Source organism: Komagataella phaffii, chromosome 3 (assembly GCF_000027005.1).
Source record: "Komagataella phaffii GS115 chromosome 3, complete sequence".
NCBI classification, from domain to species: domain Eukaryota; kingdom Fungi; phylum Ascomycota; class Pichiomycetes; order Pichiales; family Pichiaceae; genus Komagataella; species Komagataella phaffii.
In genome coordinates, this window is record NC_012965.1 from 1,700,723 (window position 1) to 1,728,685 (window position 27,963).

General features: G+C 41.4%; 16 protein-coding genes across 16 annotated transcripts; 11 read left to right on the forward strand and 5 right to left on the reverse strand.

The window, feature by feature from the left end:
* Positions 1–413: 413 nt before the first annotated feature.
* On the reverse strand, positions 414–2,663 carry PAS_chr3_0871 (Hypothetical protein; the record flags this gene model as incomplete). Its single annotated transcript, XM_002493062.1, has 1 exon — positions 414–2,663. One exon carries the CDS (start codon positions 2,661–2,663, stop codon positions 414–416), a length of 2,250 nt encoding a protein of 749 aa, XP_002493107.1.
* Positions 2,664–2,812: 149 nt separating this feature from the next.
* On the reverse strand, positions 2,813–3,220 carry PAS_chr3_0872 (Hypothetical protein; the record flags this gene model as incomplete). The annotated part of the gene is made up of 1 exon (XM_002493063.1): positions 2,813–3,220. The coding sequence occupies one exon, from the start codon at positions 3,218–3,220 to the stop codon at positions 2,813–2,815; it is 408 nt and encodes a 135-aa protein (XP_002493108.1).
* Positions 3,221–3,419: 199 nt separating this feature from the next.
* Positions 3,420–5,423, forward strand: PAS_chr3_0873 (Serine-threonine protein kinase that is part of a glucose-sensing system; the record flags this gene model as incomplete). The annotated part of the gene is made up of 1 exon (XM_002493064.1): positions 3,420–5,423. One exon carries the CDS (start codon positions 3,420–3,422, stop codon positions 5,421–5,423), a length of 2,004 nt encoding a protein of 667 aa, XP_002493109.1.
* A 136-nt stretch (positions 5,424–5,559) lies between these two features.
* Positions 5,560–7,101, forward strand: PAS_chr3_0874 (Peroxisomal integral membrane peroxin; the record flags this gene model as incomplete). Its single annotated transcript, XM_002493065.1, has 1 exon — positions 5,560–7,101. The coding sequence occupies one exon, from the start codon at positions 5,560–5,562 to the stop codon at positions 7,099–7,101; it is 1,542 nt and encodes a 513-aa protein (XP_002493110.1).
* A 124-nt stretch (positions 7,102–7,225) lies between these two features.
* On the forward strand, positions 7,226–8,227 carry PAS_chr3_0875 (uncharacterized protein; the record flags this gene model as incomplete). Its single annotated transcript, XM_002493066.1, has 1 exon — positions 7,226–8,227. The coding sequence occupies one exon, from the start codon at positions 7,226–7,228 to the stop codon at positions 8,225–8,227; it is 1,002 nt and encodes a 333-aa protein (XP_002493111.1).
* A 1,037-nt stretch (positions 8,228–9,264) lies between these two features.
* Positions 9,265–10,419, forward strand: PAS_chr3_0876 (S-adenosylmethionine synthetase; the record flags this gene model as incomplete). The annotated part of the gene is made up of 1 exon (XM_002493067.1): positions 9,265–10,419. One exon carries the CDS (start codon positions 9,265–9,267, stop codon positions 10,417–10,419), a length of 1,155 nt encoding a protein of 384 aa, XP_002493112.1.
* Positions 10,420–10,938: 519 nt separating this feature from the next.
* PAS_chr3_0877 (uncharacterized protein) lies at positions 10,939–12,375 on the forward strand (the record flags this gene model as incomplete). The annotated part of the gene is made up of 1 exon (XM_002493068.1): positions 10,939–12,375. One exon carries the CDS (start codon positions 10,939–10,941, stop codon positions 12,373–12,375), a length of 1,437 nt encoding a protein of 478 aa, XP_002493113.1.
* Positions 12,376–12,752: 377 nt separating this feature from the next.
* On the forward strand, positions 12,753–13,925 carry PAS_chr3_1234 (uncharacterized protein; the record flags this gene model as incomplete). The annotated part of the gene is made up of 1 exon (XM_002493069.1): positions 12,753–13,925. The coding sequence occupies one exon, from the start codon at positions 12,753–12,755 to the stop codon at positions 13,923–13,925; it is 1,173 nt and encodes a 390-aa protein (XP_002493114.1).
* A 578-nt stretch (positions 13,926–14,503) lies between these two features.
* Positions 14,504–15,991, reverse strand: PAS_chr3_0878 (uncharacterized protein; the record flags this gene model as incomplete). Its single annotated transcript, XM_002493070.1, has 1 exon — positions 14,504–15,991. One exon carries the CDS (start codon positions 15,989–15,991, stop codon positions 14,504–14,506), a length of 1,488 nt encoding a protein of 495 aa, XP_002493115.1.
* A 1,734-nt stretch (positions 15,992–17,725) lies between these two features.
* Positions 17,726–18,787, forward strand: PAS_chr3_0880 (Mitochondrial inner membrane protein required for normal mitochondrial morphology; the record flags this gene model as incomplete). The annotated part of the gene is made up of 1 exon (XM_002493071.1): positions 17,726–18,787. The coding sequence occupies one exon, from the start codon at positions 17,726–17,728 to the stop codon at positions 18,785–18,787; it is 1,062 nt and encodes a 353-aa protein (XP_002493116.1).
* A 162-nt stretch (positions 18,788–18,949) lies between these two features.
* Positions 18,950–20,188, forward strand: PAS_chr3_0881 (One of six ATPases of the 19S regulatory particle of the 26S proteasome; the record flags this gene model as incomplete). Its single annotated transcript, XM_002493072.1, has 1 exon — positions 18,950–20,188. The coding sequence occupies one exon, from the start codon at positions 18,950–18,952 to the stop codon at positions 20,186–20,188; it is 1,239 nt and encodes a 412-aa protein (XP_002493117.1).
* A 62-nt stretch (positions 20,189–20,250) lies between these two features.
* On the reverse strand, positions 20,251–21,675 carry PAS_chr3_0882 (Alpha 1,2-mannosyltransferase involved in glycosyl phosphatidyl inositol (GPI) biosynthesis; the record flags this gene model as incomplete). Its single annotated transcript, XM_002493073.1, has 1 exon — positions 20,251–21,675. The coding sequence occupies one exon, from the start codon at positions 21,673–21,675 to the stop codon at positions 20,251–20,253; it is 1,425 nt and encodes a 474-aa protein (XP_002493118.1).
* A 160-nt stretch (positions 21,676–21,835) lies between these two features.
* PAS_chr3_0883 (Nuclear transport factor (karyopherin)) lies at positions 21,836–24,595 on the forward strand (the record flags this gene model as incomplete). The annotated part of the gene is made up of 1 exon (XM_002493074.1): positions 21,836–24,595. One exon carries the CDS (start codon positions 21,836–21,838, stop codon positions 24,593–24,595), a length of 2,760 nt encoding a protein of 919 aa, XP_002493119.1.
* A 150-nt stretch (positions 24,596–24,745) lies between these two features.
* Positions 24,746–25,171, reverse strand: PAS_chr3_0884 (Subunit of a heterodimeric NC2 transcription regulator complex with Bur6p; the record flags this gene model as incomplete). The annotated part of the gene is made up of 1 exon (XM_002493075.1): positions 24,746–25,171. One exon carries the CDS (start codon positions 25,169–25,171, stop codon positions 24,746–24,748), a length of 426 nt encoding a protein of 141 aa, XP_002493120.1.
* A 258-nt stretch (positions 25,172–25,429) lies between these two features.
* On the forward strand, positions 25,430–27,235 carry PAS_chr3_0885 (Nucleolar protein, component of the small subunit (SSU) processome containing the U3 snoRNA; the record flags this gene model as incomplete). Its single annotated transcript, XM_002493076.1, has 1 exon — positions 25,430–27,235. One exon carries the CDS (start codon positions 25,430–25,432, stop codon positions 27,233–27,235), a length of 1,806 nt encoding a protein of 601 aa, XP_002493121.1.
* Positions 27,236–27,487: 252 nt separating this feature from the next.
* Positions 27,488–27,940, forward strand: PAS_chr3_0886 (Hypothetical protein; the record flags this gene model as incomplete). Its single annotated transcript, XM_002493077.1, has 1 exon — positions 27,488–27,940. One exon carries the CDS (start codon positions 27,488–27,490, stop codon positions 27,938–27,940), a length of 453 nt encoding a protein of 150 aa, XP_002493122.1.
* Positions 27,941–27,963: the final 23 nt, after the last annotated feature.

Sequence of the window (27,963 nt, forward strand, 5' to 3'; positions counted from 1 at the left end):
ACGAGACAATCAATTATTCTAGTGTTTATATACAATACATTCATGAATTTTCATCATCAAAGAAATGTAACCCGGGCATGAAGTACCATAATGGTAGTTAAATTATAATACGATAAACCGGGAATTTAATCTCGAACAGAACACCTGCAATCAATAGGAAAAGGAAACATCTCCAAAAGGAAATGAATCAGTTATCAACTGCGTAAACTCAGCATCTCACACATGCAGTAAGAACTACCACAAGTTGCGTGACACGCCAAAGCGTTTCATTCTTGGTAAACAAATATGTGGAAGAGAAGGTATTCCTTTCTGAAAAGTTTTCTTAACAAACCAGGATCTCCACAATTCGCGCGTGTTTATAGTGCGATGCTCTTCTATTTATTATTAGGGAATCTATACTGACCTGACAAGTTCTACAAAAATACCAGATCCATGCCTGTCTCCTCCATAATGTCGTCCCAATTCCGCCCCCATCTGTGTGTCTTGCTAGTCTTCCATGCCATTCGCATGATTTGAAGCGCCTTTGGTGCACAAGGAACACCCTTCTTATCCAGGTTGATCATCTTCGCATCGAAAAACTTCTGATCTGCCTCATCAATAACTTCACATCCACAAATGAATACGCAGAAAATTGAGCAAATCTCTGCCGAAGATCCAGGTTCAACATGTTTCTCCAATGTCTCTCTAATCATTCTGCAGCATTTCTGCACCATAGAGGACTGTCGTGGCAATAACAGTACACGCCGATAAAGATTGATCAAACCAGCATAGTAGAACAGCTTATTCGTAGCCAACGCTAAATGACTCGAATCAGCTCCTGCATTTCTGTCGACTTTATCCAACGAAGTTTCGTAATTCTCCCAAAGTCTGTACTCAACATCCATTGCCTTTGTAATTAAACTAATAGGGAGGGACACCTCCTTTCCTTGGTTGCTGTGCAATATACAATTGACTCGCTTTATCAAAACGCACAATTCAGTGGATATTGCTAAAAGCTTGACATCAAATCCCAAGAAAAGATCGATAGAGTTTATATTGCTCCCCTCCGGAGCATCAATATACGAATGCAGCCTTGGATCGTCGTAATTGATATGGTTTCCTAACTCCGTGTTTGTGTTCCCGATTGACTGCAAATGAGAGTTCATCTCTTCTGGTGAAGGTTTCAAGGGTGAGCATAATGAACCAAGAGTATCAATATATGCAAACCATCTAATTATGAATGCTAATATGTTGGATTCTTTGATCATTTTTGATGAACTTGCCAAAACCCCATTGACACTAGGTTGCTGATCGCTGCTTTCAGTGTTAGGCAGCGTCTTGATGACACCTCGGCTTAATAAGATTTGCTTGGCCCCTTTCATATGCAGTCTCCATTTCTGTTGTTTAGAAGAAAAGATATCGTAAGAGCTAAGAAGCAATATTACAGCTAGGGTTAAATCGGACGTTGCCGTTTCTGGATGCTGGAGGAAAGTAAGCAAGTCATTTAGGATTCTAGCCATCAACTGATCAACAACTTCCCGAGGTTCTTCTGTATTGGTCATGTAACATTTGTGAGTGATTGCAAACGATATTAAAATAGCCATAACAGTGCTGTTACCCATGGCAAGTCGAGGAAGTAAGATTTCTACTGGGTTTTCCCTGTACAAATGATGAGGCATAGGAACCAATACTGACGAAGTGACCTCCTTGAAAAATATGAAGCTTTCATAGTAATACGGGACACTCAGCAACATATCAGGTAATGGCAATATCCCGTTGGGAATTTGTTTGTGATAAACATTGTACATTGAGGTTAAACGAGAAAACTCGTTCTGAAGTGACTTTTTGTACAACTTGATAGCGCTTTCTGGTGGTTTAGCGTCTAATGGTTGGAGTAAATTTGACTGAGAATTGCTATTGTCATTATAGGCAGAGTTTTGAATAAATGTGTTACTAAGAAAATTCCAAAACTCATCATCGTCCTCCACAAACGAGTTTATTGCGTCGCTGTGCTCATCACTTGGTAGGTGCAATGAATTATGGTTGTTGTGAAGCAAAGGAATTTCATGAAAATAATTGTGCGACTTGTTGAGTTTGTTACTGCTGGTAAGGTCTTGTGCATAGGAATCAAAATCTTCCATGAATTCGACGACACTCTCTTCGGAATTGGGGTTGAATGGCAACTCAGATTGATTACTAGGGATGTTGACAGAGTCTGACGTCGACATAGAGAGATGGTCGCTGTCCTCTTGGATCAACTCTGATACAATCCCTAGGTGATTGAGATCGATAGGTAAATCATGTTTTTTCACCAGTTGATCAGATGCTTTTTGGATAGCATCATCGATTTGCAGTTGAAACGGTTCGGTTTTAATAGTCACCGTCGGTGTGTCAGGGATTGTATTAACTGTGGAAGAAGAGCCTTCTGAGTTCATAGAGGTAGAGTAAATTGCTTCTCTTGAATTGAATAGATCTGGTATGGGATCCATTTTCAGCACTTTCTGAGTTTTATAAGGTCTGCCCCGTCCCCATTGCAATTGAATGGAATAGTCACATTCCGGGAGGTTTCCACTTACACACTTTCCGCATCTTGGTTTCTGTTCATCACATTTGATTTTGCGACGTTTACAATTGCGGCATCCAAAGCGACTTCTTGTGCCTTTACTCCCCGGCCCTTTATTCATGTAAGAAAGAGATTGAGGGTTCGGGTGAAACTTGCAAATAAAGAAGCATCGTACCACCTGTCGCGCTAGAACTATGCACTATCTCACCAGCTTAGCAGGTCGAACTGGTTTGTATCCCGTTGAAGGGAGGAAATGCTGAGGGAGAAAAATCATCCTTGTAGATATTTAACTTGTTCTTTGAATATGCTCTCCTGTGATCTCAAATTGTCCTCCAATTCCTTGATCCGAGTAGCATATAACAATTCACAAATTTCTTTATTTCCCTCTAACCCTTCCTCTTGGTTGATATTGTGTTGCTTGAGTAAATTGTAGTACAATTCCAAGGCCTCTGACGGCTTGAGACGAATTTTGTTTACAGCTGGGTTGTCCCTAGCTATCAGAGAATGATGGTTGAGTTTTTCAATTATTTGGGACATCGCATCTTCATCAACACTCTCTCCGTCCACCTCTTGTAACGTCAAATGAATGCTTTGGCAGAGTAACAACAGAAATTGGGTTGTGTAAATCTGGGGATCCACTATGATATTGGCTACGTCTCTGCCAATGTTACCTGTCATTTCGGAGGTTTTATACAAGGAAAGGTTTCTTACAGATCAGATATAAATCCCACAAAAAAATCTCGAAGTTTGAAATCCAAACATAAATAACATCAAACCAAATAGAACTACACATATTGCAACCGGTGCATTCCCCTTCCTACAAGTTGTTCCCAAAGCTACAGTAGACATATTTTATATTCATGTTACATTGCTGATTATGGACCTGTCGGATACCTCCAAAAACGAGGAAAGCTTCCGTTATTACACACCTAAGAAGCGAGATTTGTACCAGGACCTTGATCTAAGCTATATTGCCAAACAACTTGCGAAGATCGGTATTCACGGTGATAACGATGAAGTAGTCAAAAGAAGTCAAAAGGTTTCACGTATTCCTACGTTAGAAAGTCCCAGTTTGAACAGAAAACAGTACCAGACTCCAAAGAAAACACCACCCGGTTCTCGGTTGCCTGTATTGGATCGGAGCATTGCCAGAGAAACAACAAAATCCAGCGATAGGTTACGGTCGAAACTAAACCCAAGAACTCCGAAATCACCCAAAGATCGCATATCTCCCGCCATAAAACTCAACCCGCACCCATTTATAGATAAACAACGAAGAGTCTTTAGTGAAATTTCACCTTCCAAGAACGCTCCCAAGAATATCAGAAAATTTTCCTTGCATGGACCTCCTAAAGCACATATTGACAGAGAGAATAATGTACCAAGATATTTGAACCCAACAGCCAGCTCATTGACCCGTAAGGATCCTCCTAAAACTGCGACTGCACCTTCTTCTTCCATTGCTTCGTTCCCTGTCAAGGTTCCAAGAACCAGAAACTCTCAGAAGTCATCATACACAAGACCTCGAGCGAGATCTACGAGAAGGTCTACCCTACAGGACAGTCGAAACTTCAAAATTGACACTATCGAACTTTTATTCGAATGCCTAAGGAATCACAAGAGCACACATGATATCGTATCAAACTACACCAACATAAAAAAGGCACATGTCTCTTTATCGAATTCACAATCAGCATTGAGCATGTATGAAAAGGGAGAGATATTACAGACGAAGGAAGTCTATTTTGTAGGCAAATCTAAGGATTGCAAGACGCAGATAAGCATGAATAACCCTTCCAACAATTTTGGGTTTGATAATGCTGACAAGTCATATATCGCCAACATTGGGGATCATTTGAACTATAGATACGAGATTTTGAATTATATGGGCAAAGGATCGTTCGGAAATGTAATTTCCTGCCTGGATCATAAAAACCAAAGTGTTGTTGCAATAAAGATTATCAAAAATGAAATGTGCTGGTCACTTCAAGCCATTAGTGAGATCAAAATGCTCAAGAGTCTACAATCTCGACATCCTCATATTAATAACCACATTGTTAGGTATCTGGACAACTTTCACTTCAGAGGGCATGTTTGCATAGTCTCCGAGCTACTACTGACGGATTTATACCAAGTCATACAGTCCACTAGCTTCAGAGGTTTAGATCTAAACTTGATTCAAATTATTGCCCGACAATTCATTCAAAGTCTAGACTTCATACATTCTAGAGGCATTATCCATTGTGATCTCAAGCCTGAAAACATTATGCTGACTCCGGATATAGCCACTGGAAAAATCAACATCAAGGTCATTGATTTTGGATCCTCGTGCAAAGAAGGACAATTATCGTACTCATACTTACAATCACGGTACTACAGAGCACCCGAAGTGTTTGTTGGTGCTAGATACGATAGCAAAATCGACATTTGGTCAATGGCAACTATTCTCGTCGAATTGTACACCGGGAAACCATTGATTGTTTGCAAGGATGAGTTTGAGCTGTTCACCAAGGCTCTGGAGTACTTTGGAGTACCTAAACGAGACACAATTCAACATTGGCAGTTCGAACTAAATGCATGTGGACCCATAATAAACCAGAGCGACAAACCTGACACCTCAAAAAGCATTAATAAATCAACTATTCTATGGACGTGTTTTGACTCTTTGTCTTACAATCTCCGTTTGGATCACGTCCGCTCATTGAAGCCCAATGTGAAAATCAGAGGCACTAGCGTAGATAACATGTTACTCAGGCATCAACAATTCTCCAAGTCTCCGATGCTATTCATGCCATTTTTGGACTTTCTTGACCAATGTTTCCACTGGGACCCAAGAGAACGAGCCAGTGCACGCCAACTAAGAGATCATAGGTTTATATAGGTATATATGTATTAATAATCATCCTTAGTCCAGGCTTATATACCGTTGCTATTCATAGATTGATTTCGCGTGAGAAGAGCTCCCCAGATTTTTTTGATAATTACTGATCAATTTCACTGCCCACTTCTTACGGACAATGGTTAGCAAGAGAGAACTACTTAAGAGTAAAACCAAGGCCGTCTTGGCCTCTACCCTTGAGTACACTTCCGAGTATGCAGCAGACTCTTTAGTAAAGGGAAGCAAACGAGGATTGGCAGCTGGTACTGCGGCCTCGTTGATGGAGTTGGGCTTAGACAAATGGGAAGGGGGATCCAGTAGCCGCAAGTTGCCCGCAAGTTCTACTGTGAATACAGAGTTAGACGATGATGCTGAGCATTTTGTGGATAAACTGGTTGATAAACTGTTGCGCCATACTGTCACCAAACGTGAAAGGCAGCTATTGAAGAGTAAGATGCAGGATCCAGTGAGGAAGGATCAACCACGGTTATCGATCAAGGTCATGATGGAAAATCTAAGGACATTAAGTGCACACCTGGAACTTGTTTTCACAATTCAGCATGGAATTTCAAGGGTGATCAAATGGCATTGTCCTTCAATGACCATCACATATTTATTGCTCTATACATGGGCGGTAATATCACCATATATGTTCTTGGTATACATGCTGGTGTTTCTAACTTACGGTGTTGTGGTGCAGAAATACTTGGAAAGACACCCAATTGAGCCTCTGAACCTAGTGGACACACCGAATCGCATTTCAGGATCATTGCTGGACTTTCTGGCACCCTCAGAATTCACTGATCCGATGAGCGGAGAACTCTACGAGTCAATTCGGGAAGAGGTGTTATCACAGGAACAGGAGGATCACAGTGATGCGGAGAGTATTGTCTCTATTTCAGAGAGCGTAGAAGAGGTTGTTGAAGAAACTGAGAGCGGAAAGACCTTCAACAAAGAAATGAATATCCTTATCAACATGAGAGACCTTCAGAATTTGCTTTCTCATCTTACTACACAGATCGAGTTTATTGAACAGTATTGTCACGAGAATTTTTCTTTTCAAGATGAAAAGCTGTCCACATCACTATTTTTAAAGTTCTGGCTGTGGATGATCCTCTTATTTTGTTTCGGACGTTATATTCCCTGGAAAGCTATTTTTATCGTTTCAGGATGGGTTGCTGTTTGTCGTTGTCACCCCAGTTTCCACAAACTGGGTGTTTTATTTCTTTTGCTTCCCGAAAATTGGGATTCGGGTAAAGCCAAGCCTGTACCGGATTCTGAAAGTAATAAAGCTGAATATAAATCGCTGATCTTAGATGAAGAACCAGAAATCAGGACGGTTGAAGTATTTGAACTACAACAAAACGGATTAACTCCCTCTCAGTATGTCCCTATATGTTTCACAACAACAATCTTCCACCAAAGAAGCAATCTTCGACGACATCAAAAGAAACCGAAGGGATCTATCTTACTTAATGAGATGCAGGCACCAAAAGAATGGACATTCTCAATTGAAGGTTGGACTTTAGATACTGATCCGAAGAAATGGTGCTACGATCGAAACTTGATTGACGGTGTTGTTTTCAAGAACGACGAGTGGTGCTATGATTTGAATAACCAATTTCGTCGTAGGCGATGGGTAAGGGAATGCTTCAGATATGCTAGGCCAGTTCCTGAGTGAAAACAGTCCCCCACACAGTATAGATAGCCCCCCACAGGAGATACTTTTCATCTGGATTCGCGGTTTTCCGTTGTAGATGCGTTTACCTTTGTCAATATATCTGGCAGATATTTTTCATCTTCACATGGATTATCACCGCACGATCAGAGTATTTGATGCGTTCCCTAAAACGGAACCTGTCAATACCGTGAGGAGCACTAAAGGCTCCTATTCCACCATCTTAATGGGGTTTTTCATCTTGTTCCTTATATGGGTTGAGATCGGAGGATACGTGGATGGATACATTGATCGCCAGTTCATGTTGGACAGAAACATCCAGCGTGTTCTCAATATCAACCTTGACATGTTTGTTGCCACCCCTTGCAATTATCTGCATACTAACGTCAAAGACATCACACAAGATAGGTTTTTGGCGCAGGAGCAACTGAACTTTGAAGGTGTGAATTTTTTCATCCCAGATTCGTTCCGTGTCAATGGCGATGAATCACAAGGAAGCACGTTGGATTTGGATGAAGTAATGAGAGAGTCAGCTCTAGCTGAGTTTCGAGAGAAGAAATCTTTTACTCACGGAGATGCCCCGGCCTGTCATATCTTCGGATCTATCCCCGTTAACAAGGTCCATGGATTCTTTCACATAACGGGGAAAGGCTATGGCTACAGAGATAGATCAATAGTACCCAAGGAAGCATTGAATTTTACGCATGTCATCAGTGAATTCTCATTTGGTGAGTTCTACCCATACATGAACAATCCCTTAGATTTTACCGCAAGAACCACCAATGATCACATTCACACATTCAATTATTATTTGGACGTAGTCCCTACAGAGTACAAGAAACTGGGAATCGTGATTGACACCACCCAGTATTCCATGACCGTCACTGAACTTCCTGGTTTGAGCAGGCCACCAGGACTCTTTTTCAACTACCAGTTTGAGCCAATCATCTTGTCCATTGAAGAAAAGAGGATATCATTTGTGCGTTTCCTAGTTCGGTTGGTGACCATTTGTGGTGGTATAATGGTCGTTGCCAAATGGATTTTTAGAACGGTTGACAAACTGATACGAGTAGTGTTTGGCAATCAGGTTGCCAATCGTGGGAGGGAGAAGGCCTCCTCGTTGTTGTAAATTAGTTACTCTATATCGTCATTTCTGAATATTATTACAGTATGCAACATGGCCGATGTTGGTTTGCGTTTCTGGGCGCACCCTGATGGACCACGCTGAGCATGTTTCTCTTCTTCCTGTCTTTGTTGGGCAATGTTGAGCTGATTACACCGTCAGGAGTTAATATGGGCCGCTCGTGACTTTAGCTCTATATACGACGCTTGGTATCGCACAAGCTCGTTTTCCCTGCAGAATTGGAAGCAGTAGACTACAGCTACAGTAATCAGTTGACCGGGGTAATACAGGCACTTCCTCAGAAATCCAGATTAAACTCCAAAGGCTGCCTCAAAGATTCCAACAACCAGAATGATCAAGTAAACTACGACACGTCCAAAAGAGAAGATGACCACGTTCTTTCGAAGAGGCGCATAGAAGTTGGTGACTGGCACGAGGAGTTTTCATCCAAGGCTGGGAAAAATTCGTTGTTGAATCGTGGGATAATCGCACTTTAGGCAAACCTTACAGCCTCAAACGCAGCTGTTATCACCGCCAGAGACCAATTAAGCGCTCTACTTTCATTCCTTCTGGACCCGCTTGCATGACCCTCTCCAAAAAAAATATGTCCGAACACTCGCCCTTGGTACTTTCCTTTAAATCCAGAGATGCATGAAGAAAACCAAGATATTGAGATCACGTGAGTCGTCGCAATTGCCTTTAAACGATCCTATACGAATTTTTCATTAAGCAAAGTTTCACATGCGACGACGGCTCAGCGTACAAGCACGGCAATTGGGCGAATTGTGCCAACATAAACCATCAGACTCAGCGTGTCTGTCCTGGCAATACCACCATTGGTGGTTTGACGCCGAATCATCCACGATTGCCCTTTTAATTGACCCTCTAGCTAAAGTTTGGCTCAAAAACACGTTGGAGGAATTAATATGTGGCACGTGATGTCCAACAAATTTTTCAAGACTTACATAAATACTCCATGTCTGCTCCTTCATCATTACAACCCACCGTTTCCTTTACCTCAACCTCAAAACACTGTTTATACAATGTCTAAAAACGAAACATTCTTTTTCACTTCTGAATCCGTCGGTGAAGGTCATCCAGACAAGCTTTGTGATCAGGTCTCCGATGCTGTTTTGGATGCTTGTTTGACCGTCGACCCTCTAAGTAAGGTCGCCTGTGAAACCGCTGCTAAGACCGGTATGGTCATGGTTTTCGGTGAAATTACCACCAAAGCTCAACTGGACTTCCAAAAAATTATCAGAGACACTGTCAAGCACATTGGTTACGACCACTCTGACAAGGGTCTGGACTACAAGACCATGAGCGTTCTTGTCGCCATCGAGCACCAATCTCCTGATATCGCTCAAGGTCTTCACTACGAGAAGGCTTTGGAGGAGTTGGGAGCCGGTGACCAAGGTATCATGTTTGGTTATGCTACTGATGAAACTGATGAGAAGTTGCCTTTGACCTTGCTTTTGGCTCATCAACTGAACCACGAGCTGGCTTCTTGCAGAAGATCTGGATCTCTTCCATGGTTGAGACCAGACACCAAGACCCAAGTTACTATTGAGTACAAATACGACAACGGTGCTGTTATTCCTCTGAGAGTTGACACTGTCGTCATCTCCGCCCAACACTCCGAAGAGATCACCACTGCTGACATTAGAGTGCAATTGACTGAGCACGTGATCAAGAAGGTTATTCCAAGCCACCTGCTGGATGAGAAGACAAAGTACCACATTCAACCATCTGGCAAGTTTATCATTGGTGGTATCGCCGGTGACGCTGGTTTGACTGGTAGAAAGATTATTGTCGACACTTACGGTGGATGGGGTGCTCACGGAGGAGGAGCCTTCTCCGGTAAGGATTTCTCCAAGGTCGACCGTTCCGCTGCTTACGCTGCCAGATGGGTTGCCAAGTCTCTTGTACACGCCAAGCTGGCCAGAAGATGTTTGGTCCAATTCTCTTACGCTATTGGTGTTCCAGAGCCTCTTTCCATCTACGTTGACACATACGGTACCTCTACCTACTCATCTGACGAATTGGTCAAGATTATCAACAAGAACTTCGACCTGAGACCTGGTGTTATCGTGAAGGAGCTAGACCTTGCCAGACCAATCTACTTCAAGACTGCTTCCTACGGTCACTTCACCAACCAAGAAAACCCATGGGAGCAGCCAAAGGTTCTTAAGCTTTAAGCGAAAACACAATAAGAATATATTTTGTCAAAGCTCAAAAGAATTTGTTAAGGTCGCAGGCTCGTTCTCTCCTTCTGGCTTGGTGTAGCCGTTGCTTCTCACATTATTGAAATATATCCAAAGCTCAACTGTTTGGACATGTTAATTGTATTTTTTCTTTATTCTTTCTCAACTTTTTGTTTTTAGACGTTAATGGGTTGATTTAAAACGGGGGTTTTAGTTTAGCATCATGTTGTCGTTGTACCTGATCCATATATACATAGACTAATAAAGGTTCTTCAACAGAAGTAAAGAAGTTGCAATTAGGGGCCTACCCTATTTTGTTGTTACGTAATACTGGTAATGCGCGGGGAAATGTTCCTTTCTTTGTTTTTCGCTTTTTTTCCGGGTCGCCGCCGCGGAAGTGGCACCATCGATGCGTTCGCAATATCTTTGCTTAATAGACTTGGTGACATCCTTCGCGCACTCATTTCCAGGCTCAAATTTTGTTACAACTGTCATCATTTACTAAGCAGAATCATGGTTGACTCTAGGCCGGAAAACGTGAGTTATTCCTCGATACCCTCTGGTAGGCACAAGGGAAAGACGCACATCATCATTGTGGGTGCAGGGATTATTGGAGTGTGCACGGCGTTTTACTTGACTAGACATTCCAAATTCGACCCTGAGAAGTACCATATTACTATCCTGGAAAGTAAAAGAGTCGCTGGAGGCGCCAGTGGTAAGGCCGGAGGGCTGCTTGCATTGTGGGCATTTCCTCAGCAGATTGTCCCGTTGTCCTTTCAATTACATAGTGATCTGAGTGAAGAATTTGGCGGTGAAGATGAATGGGGTTACAGAAGATTGACCACATTGAGCGTCCAAGGAGATATCAGCGGTCAGGGGATCAAAGGCAAAGAAAAATCTGCAAACACTCAACAGCGTAAGAGTGCAGTCACGAAGAACTCTATCCAGGTTAAGTCAGACCTGGAAACGGAGCCTTCAACTCTTCCAGAATCGCTCAATTGGATAGACAAAGAATTTATTACGGAGTGGAACCAATTAGGTAACGAACAGACCACAGCTCAAGTACACCCTTACAAGTTCACTACTTATATTCTCAAGGAGTGCTTGAAATCCGAAGCTGTCGAATTACTCATTGGTAAGGTCGACGACATTCTCTTCGATGAAGAGACTGGACATTGCAATGGTGTGTTTTACTCGCCCTCGTCCACTAAGGCGGTTTATGATCAATCAATTGGTAAGAAGTACGAATTAGAAGGTGATAAGGTTATCATGTCGATTGGACCGTGGACAACAAAAATCCTTCCAGATTGCCCCATTTCTGGCTTAAGAGCTCATTCTATCACCATCAAACCGAAGGAACCCGAAATTGCGCCATTTGCAATTTTCTCAGAACTGAAGACCGGCCCCAGAAAATTTGCGTCACCAGAAATGTACGCCCGTAAAGATGAAATATATGTATGTGGGGAAGGTGACACTACGGTACCCATTCCCGAAACCACGGATGATGTGGAGATCGTTTCGGAGAAATGTGACGAACTCTTAAACTATGTTTCCTGTATTAGTTCCAATATCAGAAACGGTAAGATTCTGAAAACCCAAGCATGCTACTTGCCAGTGGTTGATATTCCATCTTCGTCTGGTCCTCTCATTGGAGAGACCAACGTTCCCAACTTATACCTTGCTTCCGGCCATTCATGTTGGGGGATTAATAACGCCCCTGCTACCGGTCTATTAATGAGTGAATTGATCTTGGATGGGGAGGCCCACACGTGTGACATTAGCGCTTTGGATCCATCCCTATACTTTGATGCCAGTTTGATCTATGACAGCGAGAACGACTCCGAAGAAGTCGAAGAAGAAGATATATCCGGTGACACAGAAGATGAGGACGATGACGAGAATGAAGAAGATGATAATGATATTACTGCTGCCTTCCGAGTGCGTCAGTGATCTATAAAGCCTCAGAATTGGTTCAAAATGACACTAGCTACTATGGACAGAGGAGAGTTTAGAGTTTGATTTATTCACGACGTCATGATGAAGATTTCCGCTAAATTGAGATTCCGTTCGTTAAAAGATCCCTGATCAAATGTTTCCTCATTTTTTAGTGGTAACTCAGTAACATGGTACAATCTGCTACGATAACAGTAACAGCGTATGGTAACCTTCGCCCTTTTGGGGATAGCTTGTTCCCTTCTGGTTTCTCTTTTTGGCCGCGGCACCCTCGGCTGCCCAAGGACCTTTTTCCCCTTTTGAGATTTGCTTTTTTTTTTTTTCTTTACCTCTGTTTTCAACACACTTGTATCACACCATACCCTCTTAAGACCATGTTTAAGTGGGTTCAATCAGGACTATCAGCCGTCGCTGGTACGGCAGAGCCAGAGTACGGACCAGACGCGATTCAACCAGTTACCAAGGACTTAGACCTCAAGAAACCTTGGACTCCTCTTACTGAAGATGACCTAAAGTGGCAATATCCAGAGCATACTCATGTTGAGACTCAGACGTTCTACTTCAACTCTGCAGACACTGGATACCTTGGATTTGCCCAAGTCATCCATAGTAACGTTGTAGGATTGCACACCAACGCACAATTCACTTTTAAGATCTTCCACAAGGACACACCCGAAGACTTTGTTTGGACAAGCACCGGATTGGAGAATTTTAGAGTTGAGGGTCCAAACTTTTTTGCTGACCATTTGAGTATTAAGCTTATAGATGACAAGACGTATCACTTGAAGAGTTTGGTCAACCCCGAATCCATTGTCGATCTTACTATCACTCGTTTGACTGACGGCGTAAAATTTGGTAAAGATGGTACTACTTATTACGGTGAAGACCCAGAAAACCCATGGGGATCTATGAGACATATTTTTTGGCCCAGATGTCATGTAAAGGGTAAGATCCTGCTTGAAAATAAATCTGAAGATAAATCAAGCGAGTCAGATGAGTTTATTGAACGGCCCATAGAGGGTATTTCCATGTACGTCATGGCATTACAAGGAATGAAACCTCACCATGCAGCAGCTACTTGGAACTTCTTGAATTATGTGTCCCCAGATTACTCTGTTGTTATCATGGAGTTCACTACTCCCCCTTCTTATGCAACTACCAAAGTAACCGTTGGTATCGTTTCCAACAACGAGAAAGTGGTGCTTAGCTCGATAAATAATGAGACAAAATACATTGACAGGGTTGTTGATGACGTTACCGGATGGAGCATTCCTACATCTATCGAGTTTGACCTCTCTGGATACGAAGGCGATTCGCAATTGAGAGTGGTTGTCAAGGGAAAGCTTGAAAAGTTGAGCGAGAGAGTGGATGTGATGGCTGAGATTCCCCAGTTTGTCAAAAACATTGTCAGTGGTATTGCTGGCACCAAGCCCTTCATTTACCAGTTCAACAACCCATTCACTTTCACCCTCGCAAAAGATGGAGAAGAGATTGTGTCCGAAGAGGGTAATGGTTATAACGAGGCAACCTTCATCACGGAAATCTAGGTCACTGAACCATACTATTTCCTTAATATTTGTATTTTGTAGTTAACAGTTTAATTGGGTACTAGCGCCACTAATTTAATAATACTTATCACTTTGTCTGCTTATGTAATATGTGGAAACTTTTATTTTTCTTTTTTTGGTGGGAACGAGTTCAAGAAGAGATCTTGACGAAAATGGACAACAATGAACCCTTGATACCTCAGGTCAAGCAGGAGACCCCCATTTCATCGGGAGCAACACCTGATCTGGAAAATGTCATGATTAAGGAAGAAAAATCGAAATCTCCCGATACACAGCAATTGACAGCAGAGCAGGGCTCAGTCAAGAAGAGAAAGGTTGAAATTCCAGCAGGCTTGGAGGCTTCAGATATAATTGGGGGAAGCGATGTCAGGAAATGGCTAAATAAAGAGCTCACTTTTGAGCTTATAGAAGGAATAAAGCAAATGGCCAAAGAAAGACCGCAGGATTGTCTGGAATGGCTCGGACAGTACCTTCTAACGAGAAGTAAAGAACGTAAGGAGAACGCACTTGAAAATAAAGATTGATCACATCGTATACTCATTATATGTACATAATATTTAGAACTGTTCTTCACTAACGTTAGTGTAGTTGTTTAACATTTGAAATCTCCAATTACTGAGAACGTGAAGAAGACCGACTTTCCAACCACGAAAGATGCTTTCCAGACCTCTATTAATGTTGTTCAGTTCGGTGACCGATACTTTGTCGAAGGAAGGTTTGGATCCAGTGTAGACGTAGTAGAGAGTGCTGAAGTATCCATAGTATCCTCCAAATGGCACGGAGAGCTCATTGTGTTGCAGTCTTAGTGTCTTGTTGCAATTTGGATTGTTTAGAAGATAGTTCAGTTGAGCCCTGCGCAGTAAGGTTTCCACGGGAAGTCTAATGAACAGTTCGATGGAATTTGTCACAAGAGTAATCAATGGATACATGACAGGTGAATTGTAAATATCCATATTGAATTGAGTGAAAAGCAAGTAAGGAATATATCTCTTCAAACCATTGGATGCTAAACTGTGGTTAATGGTTGGCAGGAGCAAGCTCCAAGGGCAAAGGAAATCTCTCGGAGAATACTGGCTAATTTGGGATCTGAAAGACCTATTAGTCTCAGGCTTATTAGTAGGCGTAACCATAAATCTCACATTGATCAACTCAATTGGTTGAAGTATCACGGCAGTAACGACACTCGCAGCCAGTATCAGGACCAAAGCCTTTGAGGGGTCTGAGGAGTGAATAACATCCACAAAGTATGGGTCTGGGATACTCAGTAATGGCGAAATAAACCCAGAAATCCACGCTTCGATAGTAGCAAATAACGTATTGTAAATAAAAGTTGTGTTTAGAGCTCTGAACATACCCTTGACCCCATCTTGGGTAAACAAGGAAGATATCACATCAAGCGTGTTGAGAGAAAAGGGATTTAACTTGTACTTGGAACATTCCTCATCAACAGAAACAACCTCAATCGTTGGTGGAGCTGTCTCGATACTGGAGAATCTTCTATGGGAACGACTTTTAGGTTTGACTGAAATGGAGCCTTGCAGGTTGTTGCTGCTTTCAAGGGAAGATTGTGAAGTGTCAGCGGGAATCAAGTACTCAATATCCTCATCATCCGAGCTTTGAAAATCAGTAGTCACCACCTTGTGCTCTTTGTTGGAAACATCATGCTTTGTAAAAACTCCAACTTGTAGCAACAGTCTAGCAACTTCAAAAGGCTGTGATATTAGGTTTCTTAGATACTTCTTGATGAAATTCTTCAATACAGAGGTCAAAAGTTCTTTCACCGAGTTATAATCAAACATATCTTCCTGTATCTTAGCGGTTCGGGTTTTATTTACTGGAACAGCTGAGATCCCCAGGTTATTTCTGCTCATGTTGTAAGGCTTCTGGTTATTGTGTTTGATTGTTGTGGGAAGTGTCATGGAAATGGGTTTCCCCAATTCTTGATTGATAACTCCATAATTGTGCTTGAATACATATGGATATTCACTCTGGAAGTTATCTGGGTCGTAGTAAGGTCTTATCTCTGCTGTAGATAACTCCTTCATTTGATTAGTAGGGGAAAATTTTGGGTGCGATCAGCAGTTGCTCGATAAGTTGCAAAACATATGATTTTAGAAGGAGGGAGCGGCGGAAGCATCTAGAGGGAGTTTTCAAAGTTGCTGGGAAGGATCCTAGCGAACCTTAAATCTGCCACTACAGTTCTTACCAAATCGTCTAATTAACCCTTTGAGGGTCTCCTATTATTGTACAAAAATATAATTATGCAAAACACAGCAATCCCGCACTCAACTACGCTCTTTCATTCTGGAAGAAACTGTTCTCAAGTTACCATAAATCTTTCCTGGAGGAGAACCTAAAATCAAAGAAACCACAGCCTTTCTAGCTATCTTTATATGAGTGAAGCCACCCAAAATATGAATCTTGGAATCAGCCAGCACAATACGGGTTCTGGTGGCGTTCTCGATGGCAAATTTGGTTCTTCCATCCTTACCAGCAATACGACCAATAGCACGGGAGAGATGATCTCCATGCAGCGTTTTGATATCCTTGATTTCAAATGTATCAATGTATAAGTCATCCAGTCTCAGCAAAGCGATTGCATCGTCAATGTCAAATCCCAGAGTGAAAGCCTTTACAAAGTCGGCACCTTTCTGTAATGCTCCTGGGTCAACGGTCTTTGCACAAGTTCTCATTTCAACAGTTTTTGTCCTCAAGTTCATCCTAACCTGTAGGTGTAGATGGTCAACCAATGGAGGATAAATCTTGGGCCATGCAGTCTTCAAAGGACCCATTCTATGTGGAGGTACGGCAACTTTTCTGGATTCTAGCTTAACTTTCATTCCGGATTCTTTGGCGGATACAAATCTTGGTTTTCCACTCTCATCGAGGACCATGGCCTCTGGGTTTGCATTAGTCTTCTCAGCAGTTTCCTCTGTCTGGGTTTCTTCCTGTTGTTGTGAGTCCTGATTGGTGACGTCCATGTCAATCATGACGTCTTCGTCTTCAGCTTGAGGACGTACCACCTCCGCTTTCTCTGTGGATTTGCTTCTGGCTGTCGGTGCTGCCATATTAATGATTATTATCAGTCCTGAAATTTTTTTATTTTTTTTCCTTTCCCTTTTCCTGGAATCCCATACCTCGAAGCATCGCGATACCAAAATCTTTTACTGGGACAGATTGGTAGGAGTCGGCGGTAGGGTCGGAATCGTCAGCAACATCCGGTGTCTCGATTTCAGATTCCGAGGGTATGAGTTTTTTGGTATGGATCGACCAAGTGTCTCTAGGGGGGTGGATTACTCTTAGGTTCGTGTCATTATGTTTGTTGGATGAAGTGGAGTCCACGGTCGATATTTGTATTTCCTTTTCAGCTGCCTCTTCGTTTTTTTCGAAAACATTCAAAGTTTGGTTTCGCCGCAAAGGCTTGGTTATCTTCTTTTTTAGTGTAAGTTTGACCATAATGAATTGTAGGTGACAGAGATTCAGATCGCGAAGGGACATCCATTAAGAATAGGAGATCTGGCGAGAAGAGCTCTAGAGGCCAGATGTAGATCCCTCAGACTGTCTTCAGGAAACCCCAAAGGGGTTCAGTTTGCTCTAAATAAACATAGGGTGCCCTTTCAGTTGATGTAACGACTGAGTCCTTCTAATCTTTTACCAATCCGTTTTTCTGTTCCTCCACGCTTCCTTATTTATTTACTTTTCAGCTTCTCCTATCTTTACCTCACTTGATCAGTACTTTTACTAAAGTTCAACCTATATATACACCATCGCTGCGTGCCATGAGTAAAAGGTTTGCCCAAGGAGTGGCCCAGTTCAAGCAGTTTTTCAATAAACTCAGAGACAGTGACAATGTCAAATCTCTGAAGAAAGAGCTTCATGGTTATGACTTCCGAAGTATCAACGGCTCCTTAAGTGAAAAGTTGAACACAATGTACACAGACCTCAACTCAAGCATAAGCATTACCAGTAGGATAGTTAATGAGATAACGGGATACAATCGGATCGAAACATTGAAAAAGGAAATTCTAGCCAACGAGATCAAGTTGAACGAGTTGAAGAGCAACATCACTGAAGCCAAAACTCGATACCAAGATGCCATCAATAATAGAAACAATAGCCAAGTAGAAATCAATAAGTTGCTTCAACGTAAGAATGACTGGAACCTTCAAGAACTGGAGCAGTTCACAAATCTGTACAAGAATGATCATAACCTTCAGACCAAAGAAAATGAGACAAAACTAAAACTACAAGAGCTGGAATCGAAAGAAGATGAGTATCACAATAATCTCATCAACTCCATATTGAATAGATACCATGAAGAGCAGATATGGTCGGATAAGATACGAAAGCTTTCCACCTGGGGTACAGTTACCATTATGGCCGTGAACCTTCTAATGTTGGTGATTGTACAATTGCTTTTAGAGCCCTGGAAACGGCGGAGAATGTTACAAAAATTCAGTGACAGTGTCAATGAGCAACTGGCTACGTTGAAGGAAGAAGTTATTGGGAATAAAGATACGTTACAGACTGACCACAGTTTGCCAGCAGAAATACTAGACGAAGGTAATCTAGAAACCCGGGTTTTGGCTGACACAGAGCCAGAAGCGGAGCTTGACCAATTTGTTGAAATCTCATCCGAATCTGAGGAAACACCCACTTTCAGATCGAAGCTGATTCAATTAAAGGAAATTGTGCTCCTCAAAGCTAGAACGATTATAAACTATCTTTTTGGAACTAAATTTGACTGGGGATCTCCCCAGACGTCCGCACTAAACATTTGGGATCCAAGCATAGCAGTATACTGTCTATCGGGAGTAATTGTTGGAATGTTGATAGCTTGAATAATTACTGTAATATAACCGTAACAGGGTAGCCTCGATCCCAATCCGTTGTAGCACCCTCATTTTTTTCGCCTTCAAACGAGCCCTCCATCATTGAGCACCTCGAAACATCCTTCGGTGGCCAATTTTCTACATCTACTACTAACAACTAAGGTCTCAGAGATGGAAGAATTAGGCATACAGACAAAAATTCCCCTGACCTCTAACTTCAAGAAGTTGACCATAGAGAGCGATCTCCCCAAGGACCACGATGTATATCTTAGACTCAAACAATTACAGAAGCAATTGGAATTGATTTTGCTTCAAGAGGAGTACATCAAGGACGAACAACGTCATCTGAAAAGAGAACTCATCAGGGCTCAAGAAGAGGTCAAACGAATTCAGAGTGTTCCATTGGTGATTGGACAGTTCTTGGAGCCTATTGACGAACATACAGGTATAGTTAGTTCCACCACAGGCAGTAACTATGTGGTACGAATTCTCAGTACCTTGGATCGTGAATTGCTCAAACCATCATCGTCGGTAGCGTTACATCGTCATTCCAATGCACTGGTAGATATTCTACCTCCGGAAGCAGACTCTTCGATCTCAATCGTAGGAGAGAACGAAAAACCAGATGTCACTTATAATGATATTGGTGGGCTGGACATACAGAAACAAGAAATTAGAGAAGCTGTTGAGCTACCATTGACCCAGTCGGATCTTTACAAACAGATAGGTATTGATCCACCAAGGGGTGTACTGTTGTACGGTCCTCCTGGGACAGGAAAGACAATGTTGGTCAAAGCAGTAGCCAACTCATCCACCGCTTCCTTCATTCGTGTTGTGGGATCAGAATTCGTACAGAAATACTTGGGTGAAGGTCCCAGAATGGTGAGGGATGTTTTCCGTTTAGCCAGAGAAAACTCACCGGCTATTATCTTTATAGATGAGATTGATGCCATTGCTACAAAGAGATTTGATGCCCAAACTGGTGCTGATCGTGAAGTTCAAAGAATTTTGTTGGAATTGTTAAATCAAATGGATGGTTTCGATCAAACCTCGACCGTAAAGGTTATCATGGCTACGAACAGAGCAGACACTTTAGACCCTGCACTATTGAGACCGGGAAGATTGGACAGAAAGATTGAATTCCCCAATCTTAGAGACAGGAGAGAACGTCGTTTGATATTTTCGACAATTGCTTCGAGAATGTCAATTTCCCCAGAAGTTGATTTAGATTCGTTGATTATTCGAAATGACCCATTGAGTGGTGCCGTTATTGCTGCGATTATGCAGGAGGCTGGTCTGAGAGCTGTTAGAAAGAACAGATATGTCATCATTCAAAGTGATCTAGAGGAAGCTTACTCTTCACAAGTTAAGACTGGTTCCGACGTCGACAAGTTCGAGTTTTACAAGTAAACAACATTAATCAAATGTCAAATGAACAAAAGATTAAGTCAAGAGACAACTAAAAACTGGGCTCAGTTGATAACATCGTAGATACCGATCCCAAATGCAAAATTTTCTAGATGATCCAAATCGATATGATAAAAATAAGTCCATGTCTCATTTAACATACCTTCTAATAGTAAAGATGAACCTACTGGAGTAACTAACTTGATTGGCCGATCAATTTTCGATAAAAGAACTGATAAATCCTCCAAGGGCATTCCCATCGCGTCTATTATATCACCTTTTAAGAGTTCGTCCTTGGAATCTTGATCTTTGTTGGTGAACCTTACCGTCTGGTTAGATAATTCTAAAAAATAAGATGGAGGTTTGTAGGTCCTCCACCAAACTTGGACTGTAGTAGATGGACAATACCCGATATTGTGCAACTCATTCAAAGCAGGAACAACACCTCCTTGGTGAAACACACCCATGACGATGCTCATAATGACGTTAAATGCTATGAAGGCCTTTAGAAGATACTTGGAGAACCTTGGTTGAACATCAAAGCAGCAAGATAAAAGGGGTATAGCTGGCATAAGAAATCTTAATTCTTGATGGGGAAAAACACTCAGAAGACAGACTCCGGAGACCAAAGAGAAAAATGGTAAACTATAGACATGCTTTCTGGAGAATAACAGCAACCCTGGGCCCAACATAGTAGGAATGTTGACTAAAACATGTTTGAGACGACTATCAAGCCCGTGAACAGCCAAATTATCATGGTTCAAGTTATAGAGAAGATTGTTAATTGGGGTCAATAACCATTGAGAACTGTTGAACAACAGCGTGTCTGTTGCAATGAAACCATATGAGAAAAGCAGGCCAAAAAGTGTGAACAGTATCAGTGCCTTGAAGTTGGAAGTGAAATACGGCAAAAGGTGATAACTTGGTATTAATAGCCAAGCCAAAAACGTTATCCTGTTGAAAACTCCAAACGTGATCAAAAATGCAAGCCAAATGATTGTAGGGTAGGACATGTGGTGCTCTATTTTGAGTTCATTGATGATGGCCAAACAGAGCAAGACAATCAACGTCTCCACACTGTTTGAAAATGTGTGTGATTGGTAAACTAATGTGATATATGACAACGAGTTTAAATAAACAGCCTTTATTCTTTCCTTTTTCGTTGGCATCAATTTGTAGAGACACCAATGCGTCGCCAATTCTGTCAAGAGACATAATTGTAACTTGCATATGAAGTATATGGATAGAGGGGGCAGGCTAAACCATTTGCCCGCTATTATAGACGGACCATATAACAAAAGTAAAGGACCGAATGATCTGCTTGGGGTCTCAGGGCTGAATTCCCAAGGTAGATTAGTAGAGTAGCCCAAAAAGTAGTTGCATAGAACTTCCAGACTTTGAAAATGTTCGTCCGGGTGAATATAAGACAGCTCAAACACCAACCATATACGGAAAGGAATCGACAGAAGGTATATTGACCTCCAATTCATGAGCTTCACGAGGACAGGTACACGGTGCCGCAGAAGTAGGTACGTCGTTCCCCGGCAACAACCTCTCGCCTATGGCGCACGCTCCTCCCACTGCGTAATCGAGAGTCTCCTACCGTTACTACTCTCGGAAAAATATAATTTGTTAGCTATTATTCCAAGCATGGATAAACAAAATCTTCTATTGCTAATAGAGGCGTCATTATCCAATGATGCCAGTAGGAATCATGATTTGTCTCATTATTTGGATGGTATAGAGCATAAACCAGGGGTTGCGGAGTTTTTCTTTGACCTCGTGGGCGATAATTCCTTAAAGGCTCCCGTCAAACTGTTTGTTGCCGTATACTTCAAGAACAAAGTGAAGAAGCATTGGAACATCAATGGAAACGACTCATGGGAACTACAACAAAAACAGATTTCTCCGGAAGAAAAAGCATCTATCAAGTCCAAATTTGTACAGGTGTTCCTGGCCAATTGTCAGGATAACAAAGTAAGCCAACTGTTGTGTGATACATTGTATTTGATATTACAACAAGAAATTGATCAGTGGGATCAACTGACAAATGACACTCTACAATTGCTGCATTCCAAGGACAAGTACGAATACGTTTACAGTGGGTTACTGATCCTCAAGACATTTATGAGAACCCAACGTTGGAGCTTGGGAGATGACCGTAGAAGGCTGGATCTTATTGTCGAAAATTCGTTCGAATTATTGGAAAGTCTAATGGATGATTTGGTCTCTAATGGTCTTGATGATACTTCTGCAAGTAACCTTATTTACCAAATCCTTAAAATATTCAAGTATGCTACCTTCACTTCAATGCCTCAGTATTTCATAAGAGATATTGGGAAACTGGAAAAATGGGTTTCTTATCAACTAACGATTGCTTCATCAGAGAGCTCTTCATCATTAATGGCATTAGACGTGGATAGAAGAACAGTTGATCCTAGGTCAAAATCGCAAAAATGGGCTTTTGCCAATCTATGTAGATTAATCGGAAGATATGGCGGTGGAAAATCGATGAGTAGAGAAGCTCATTTGAATCAGTTCTGTGAATTGGTTACATCAAACTTTGCCCCAGAGATTTTAACTCAGGTATTCAAGATCGCCTCCAATTGGTCTCAAAACCCCGAGTCTCATTGGCTCTCCCAGAAGAGCCTTTATTATTTAATTTTCACTATTCACCAATTTGTCAACGGGCCCTACAATTGGAAACTAGTGCAGCCTCATATAAGAGAGATCATTGCTCATTTGGTATTACCCAACCTATTACCAACTGACGACGTTGTGGAATTATACGAGTCTGATCCTGACGAGTATTATAAACGTTACATTGATTTTGGAAACAGCACAACTACTGCCAATGATGCTGCTGTCAATTTATTGGCAGGTATTTCTGAAGACAAACTTAAACAAATTTACTCAAATACTGAAGATTTGGTGGTTAGCTGTTTTACCAATGAGAAAAACAACCCATTTCAAGTAGAAGCAAGTCTAAGAGTCTTGGCTTGTTTCTCTTTGCAATTGAATCAGTCCGATTGGGATGTTGAAGGAATTGTTAAAGTCACATTGCCTTACCTAAACGCAAAGGAGTATCCATTCTTGCAAACCAGGGCTTGTGATTTGATTACTTGTTATGGAGCAGGCATCAGGGATCTTAATCTCTTGTCAGAAGTCTTCCAAGGACTATTGAAGAATTTCCAACAAGATGATGATCCGTTGTTGATATTGTTAGGTGCTGAGGCGATAACTGTGTTGATTTCCAGACCAGAGGTTTCTGATTCTCTTAGGCCTCACATCAACTCTATCATCAGCAAACTACTAAAACTGTCAAATGAGTATGAGTTTGAAGCAGTTAGCGACATCATCCAAGCATTTGTGTCTGAATTCAGTGCAGAAGTTCAGCCGTTTGCTTTGCAACTATTTACTGATCTCAACGAGAATTTCCAAAGGATCATGAAAGAAATGATAGACAACAGAAACGACACTGACAAGGAATACCAGGGCATTGGAGTTTTGGATACCATGTTGTCGATTGTAAACAGTTCCGACAATGTCGATCATGTCACCCGACTCGCCGATATATTAAGGCCTACAGTGCTGTGCACCATTCAGAATACCCTGGACATGTTTTTAGTTGAAGTTTTGTCCATCTGTGAAACTATTGTCAGCAAGACGAAACAGGTGTCTCAGGCCTTATGGGATGTGTACATGGAACTATTTGATTCCGCATCTTATTACTTTATACCAGATGTGTGTCAGCCATTTTGGGAAGCTTGCATTATTTATGGATTTAAAGATTTGAACTTTAAGAGCCCTCAGGTCCAAAAGGCCATTGAAATTATTTCCAACGCTGAACTCTTCGAAGACTATCCAAAGGTGCAATATGAATTACTGAGTCAAATAATCTTAGCCTGCGATGTTGGACCAGTAATTCCAGATATTCTCAAACTTTCAAATACAAGTGAACCCTGCATTCATATCGAAATCGTTCTAAGTTGTTTAGTTACCAATCCCCAATTAACAGTTAGCAACATTGATTTAACTCAATTTCTTCCTCTTTGGATGAATAATCAAAAGAAGAGCCCCACAGTGTTTGACGTCAAGTTACAAATATTGGCCCTCATTTCATTACTTGGTCTTGATGGACTCTCCGTAATAGAACAAGTCAAAGATGAGCTTACACTAAAACTTGTCCAACTTTTGGAGACTTTACCCGAGACCATGAGAAAACGACAAGAGTTGCTAGATTCTTTGGAGAACGCTCAAGAAGATGACTTTGAATATGAAGAGGACGAGGAAGACGACCTTTTAAGGGAAACAATTTTGGACAATGTTGATGTCTTATCTAAATTCAAACAGTTCAACTCCACCGGACGAATCACCGTTCCACAGGAGCGGTTGCGAAACCTCCAATAATAGACTATGTACACAACATAGTAGCAACCCATCGAACCTAAAGAGTAATAAAGAAAATCAATTAATAGTATACATTATATTACATTCTCTCATGAGTTCATACATATTCCTTCAATTTCAGCTCACTTTTGTTACATTAATGCGGATGGATTATTCTGGTTTGTGTTGGTTCTGTTGCAACCGATTCCTACTGGCTCTAAATAGCTCTTCTTGCTGTTTCAATAGTTCTTCTTCTGTGAGGCCACTATTTTGAAACTTGTTATTTCTCTTATCCTTACTTTTGGTCAACTCTTTGTGTTCTTCCAGTAGTTTCCTGATAGGGTTCAAATATTCAAGGAATCCCAGGTCTTCTACCGCCTTCAATACATGATCAGATGAAATTGTTTTTTTTAGCTCTTTCTCAGCAATTTCATTAGATTCAGAGGAAAGAATCATAATGAACTCCACACAACAGTCGATCAATGATTCCCTAGCATCTTTCGTGAAAGAGAATTCTGATGGGAGAATCTCTGAGATTATTTTTTGCACAGTAGCCTTGGGAAGGGAAAGCTCTTCCGTCTGTGTGAATTCTGACATTTTCTTCCGTGCAAGATCTAAGCTTGGGGTGCTTGTTCAGATGTTTAATGCCTTTTTTTTGGCTTTCGTAGTCTCCTAGTCCCTGAGGATCTTTATGTAATACGCGGTCTTCTCATTTTTTTATGGGAATTTCTGTCCTATATTTATATTGAAGATATCAATAACAATAGGAGTGTGTTAACCAACGCTTGTGAAAAATAATTTTTTTTTACTTCTCTCTGTAAGTTAAGTCTTCTAATAGAATTACAGTGTTCAACAATGTCAAGTTGTTTCGACAGTGATGGAGAGCTTTTTGCCCTTGTGTCGAAAGATCTGGACCGTTGTAAACTACGTGTATCCTCCATTGAATTTTTGGCAACAAAAACCATTATTTCACAGTTATACGAACTAGAGAAGGGAGAAGAGATTCTTAGTACAGCTTTTGCTTCCAGTGATATTTTTGCCACAGGTAAAAGATCAAAGTCACATCAACAAAGTCTCGAGACAAAAACCGTTGCTATCGGTTTGAACACAGGGAAGGTCTTATTATATTCACCGGCTAACAATGACCTTATTGCTACATTGGAATCACCTTCAGGTGTTGGAATTACGGATTTCCACTTCTGTGAACAAAACTTTCGTGGCTATGCTGTTGATCTAAACGGTAAAATACATGAGTTCGATCTAAAGAGTCACAACTTGTTGAGATCGTTTACCCTGGAAGACACTGGTATCAGAAAGGTTAGCAGTTTGGTGTACGAGGGTTCCCTACATCTCGTGCTGAGCTCTAATTCGATATATATCTACGATTTGAAGACTAGCTCCATAGCTCTCAGCTTTCCAGGACACGTAGCCACCATTTCCAACATAGTCATCAAAGATTCTACCATTTTCTCCGGTGCAGAAGGTGATCGTTTCGTCAATTGTTACTCCCTCACCACCAAGAAGATTCTAAAGGTTGTTGTCTTTCAATCCCCAGTGGTAACGTTCAGATATGGTGAATCTCAAGGCCATGGTGTTCTTATTGGTGTCACAGAAGATGGAAACATTGAACTATTCAACGATCCTCTTGCTACCAACACCATGCAAAAATCTTCCAAGAGAAGAAGACAGGTAGAATCGATAAATACCGGAGTTATCATCGACATCAACCGTCCTGAGGACAGAAATGCCGCAAATGAAAACATGAAGTTCATTGATTTGTTTATTAAAGGTTCCAGCATAATTGTGTCGTGGATGGAGGGCTTGGTACCTGTTTTTGACACCTTAAGCTGGGTAAAGACGGTAGATGATTTTGCAACGTTGCAAATAATTACAGATACGCATTTGGTGAAGGACCGAGTGGCATCTCATAAAGACCAGGGACTTGAATTACATGATTCAGCTGCACCAAAATTGTATACCGAAAAGAATGCCGTGGTAACAATGGGAGACAACTTTAAAGATTTGGAGGTAGATCAAGAGGATTTAGAGACATTCGGTGATCAGCTAAAACAAGCTCCTATCAAGGCTGCACGAAAAAAGAAGCTAACTACAGATTCTCTGGCAACTGTTTTGACACAAGCTTTAAAGAGTAACGATCATTCTCTGCTGGAGTCTGTTCTTAATAATAGGGACGAGAACGTCATCAAGAAGACCATATCCAGATTAGATTCTATATATGTTGTGAACTTCCTGGACAGATTGAGTGAAAGGATTCTCAGGAACGCCAACAAACAGACAGCGTTAATTGTATGGATCAAATGGGTGATGATCATTCATGGCAACTACCTAATGCAGCAGCCTAATCTTTTCTCAAGCTTATCGACCTTGTACGTGATTCTCTCCAACAGATCGAAAACGTTACCCAAATTATTGCAACTGCAAGGGCGTGTGAATATGGTATTGAACACAATAGATATGAGAAAAAGCATTCTTCAGGATAAAGAAACAGGCGAATCTGACGACGATTCGGATTTAGACGAAGATGTCGTCGAATATGTCGAAGAGGTTGAAGATGGTATTCTTGTTGAGGCAAGTGAATCTGAAGACGAGGAAATGGTCGCAGAGAATGGCTATTCAGAAAGTGACGACGACGACTTCTAAACATTTGCATTGTAGCTAACTCATTGATAGTCAAATTCATTTCTATTTCATTCATTTCATTAGCATTCCATTTTCAAAAGGGGACCAATTGACACATCCATCATGCACAGTAGTAAAACGTTCTTCGTTGGCAGTGTCCCGTGCGGCTGTCTATCACAAACTTCTGCTCTGGCTTACCTTCTTTCTCCATTGTTATTCCTCCTGCTTCTAAATCTCTAGCCTCTTCTCTACCTCTACAATTGCTATAAAACTATGGAGAGATCGCTATCATGGCACAAAGCAATTGTGAAATCTTTGATAGATGATTGGACTACAAAATCTACGGAAGATAGCTATCTAAAGGCGTTTTACGCCAACTACAACTTTTTAGACGATTATTCGTCATTGGACCTGAATTTTAGTTACGGTAAATCCTCATCTGGGGAAGAGGACCAGTCACATGCTCACAACACCCGTCCTGAAAACGCAGGAATAAATCGACCTGGAGAAATCCCTGGAGTAACTAACGACGACAACGACGACAACGAGTCCGTAGTAAGTCAGGCTCTATCTAGCAATGATTCCCTCGTAAATGTGAACCTGTACAGATTTCATTACATGACATTGAACCAGAAAAGGACTAGAGGTAAACCTGCTCCTAAGAGGAAGACCAGACGAAACAATAAGCGTACGTCATATGCGAATGTTGTCTTTAGATTAACCTGATTGGGAAATGCGTGTACTTTTCC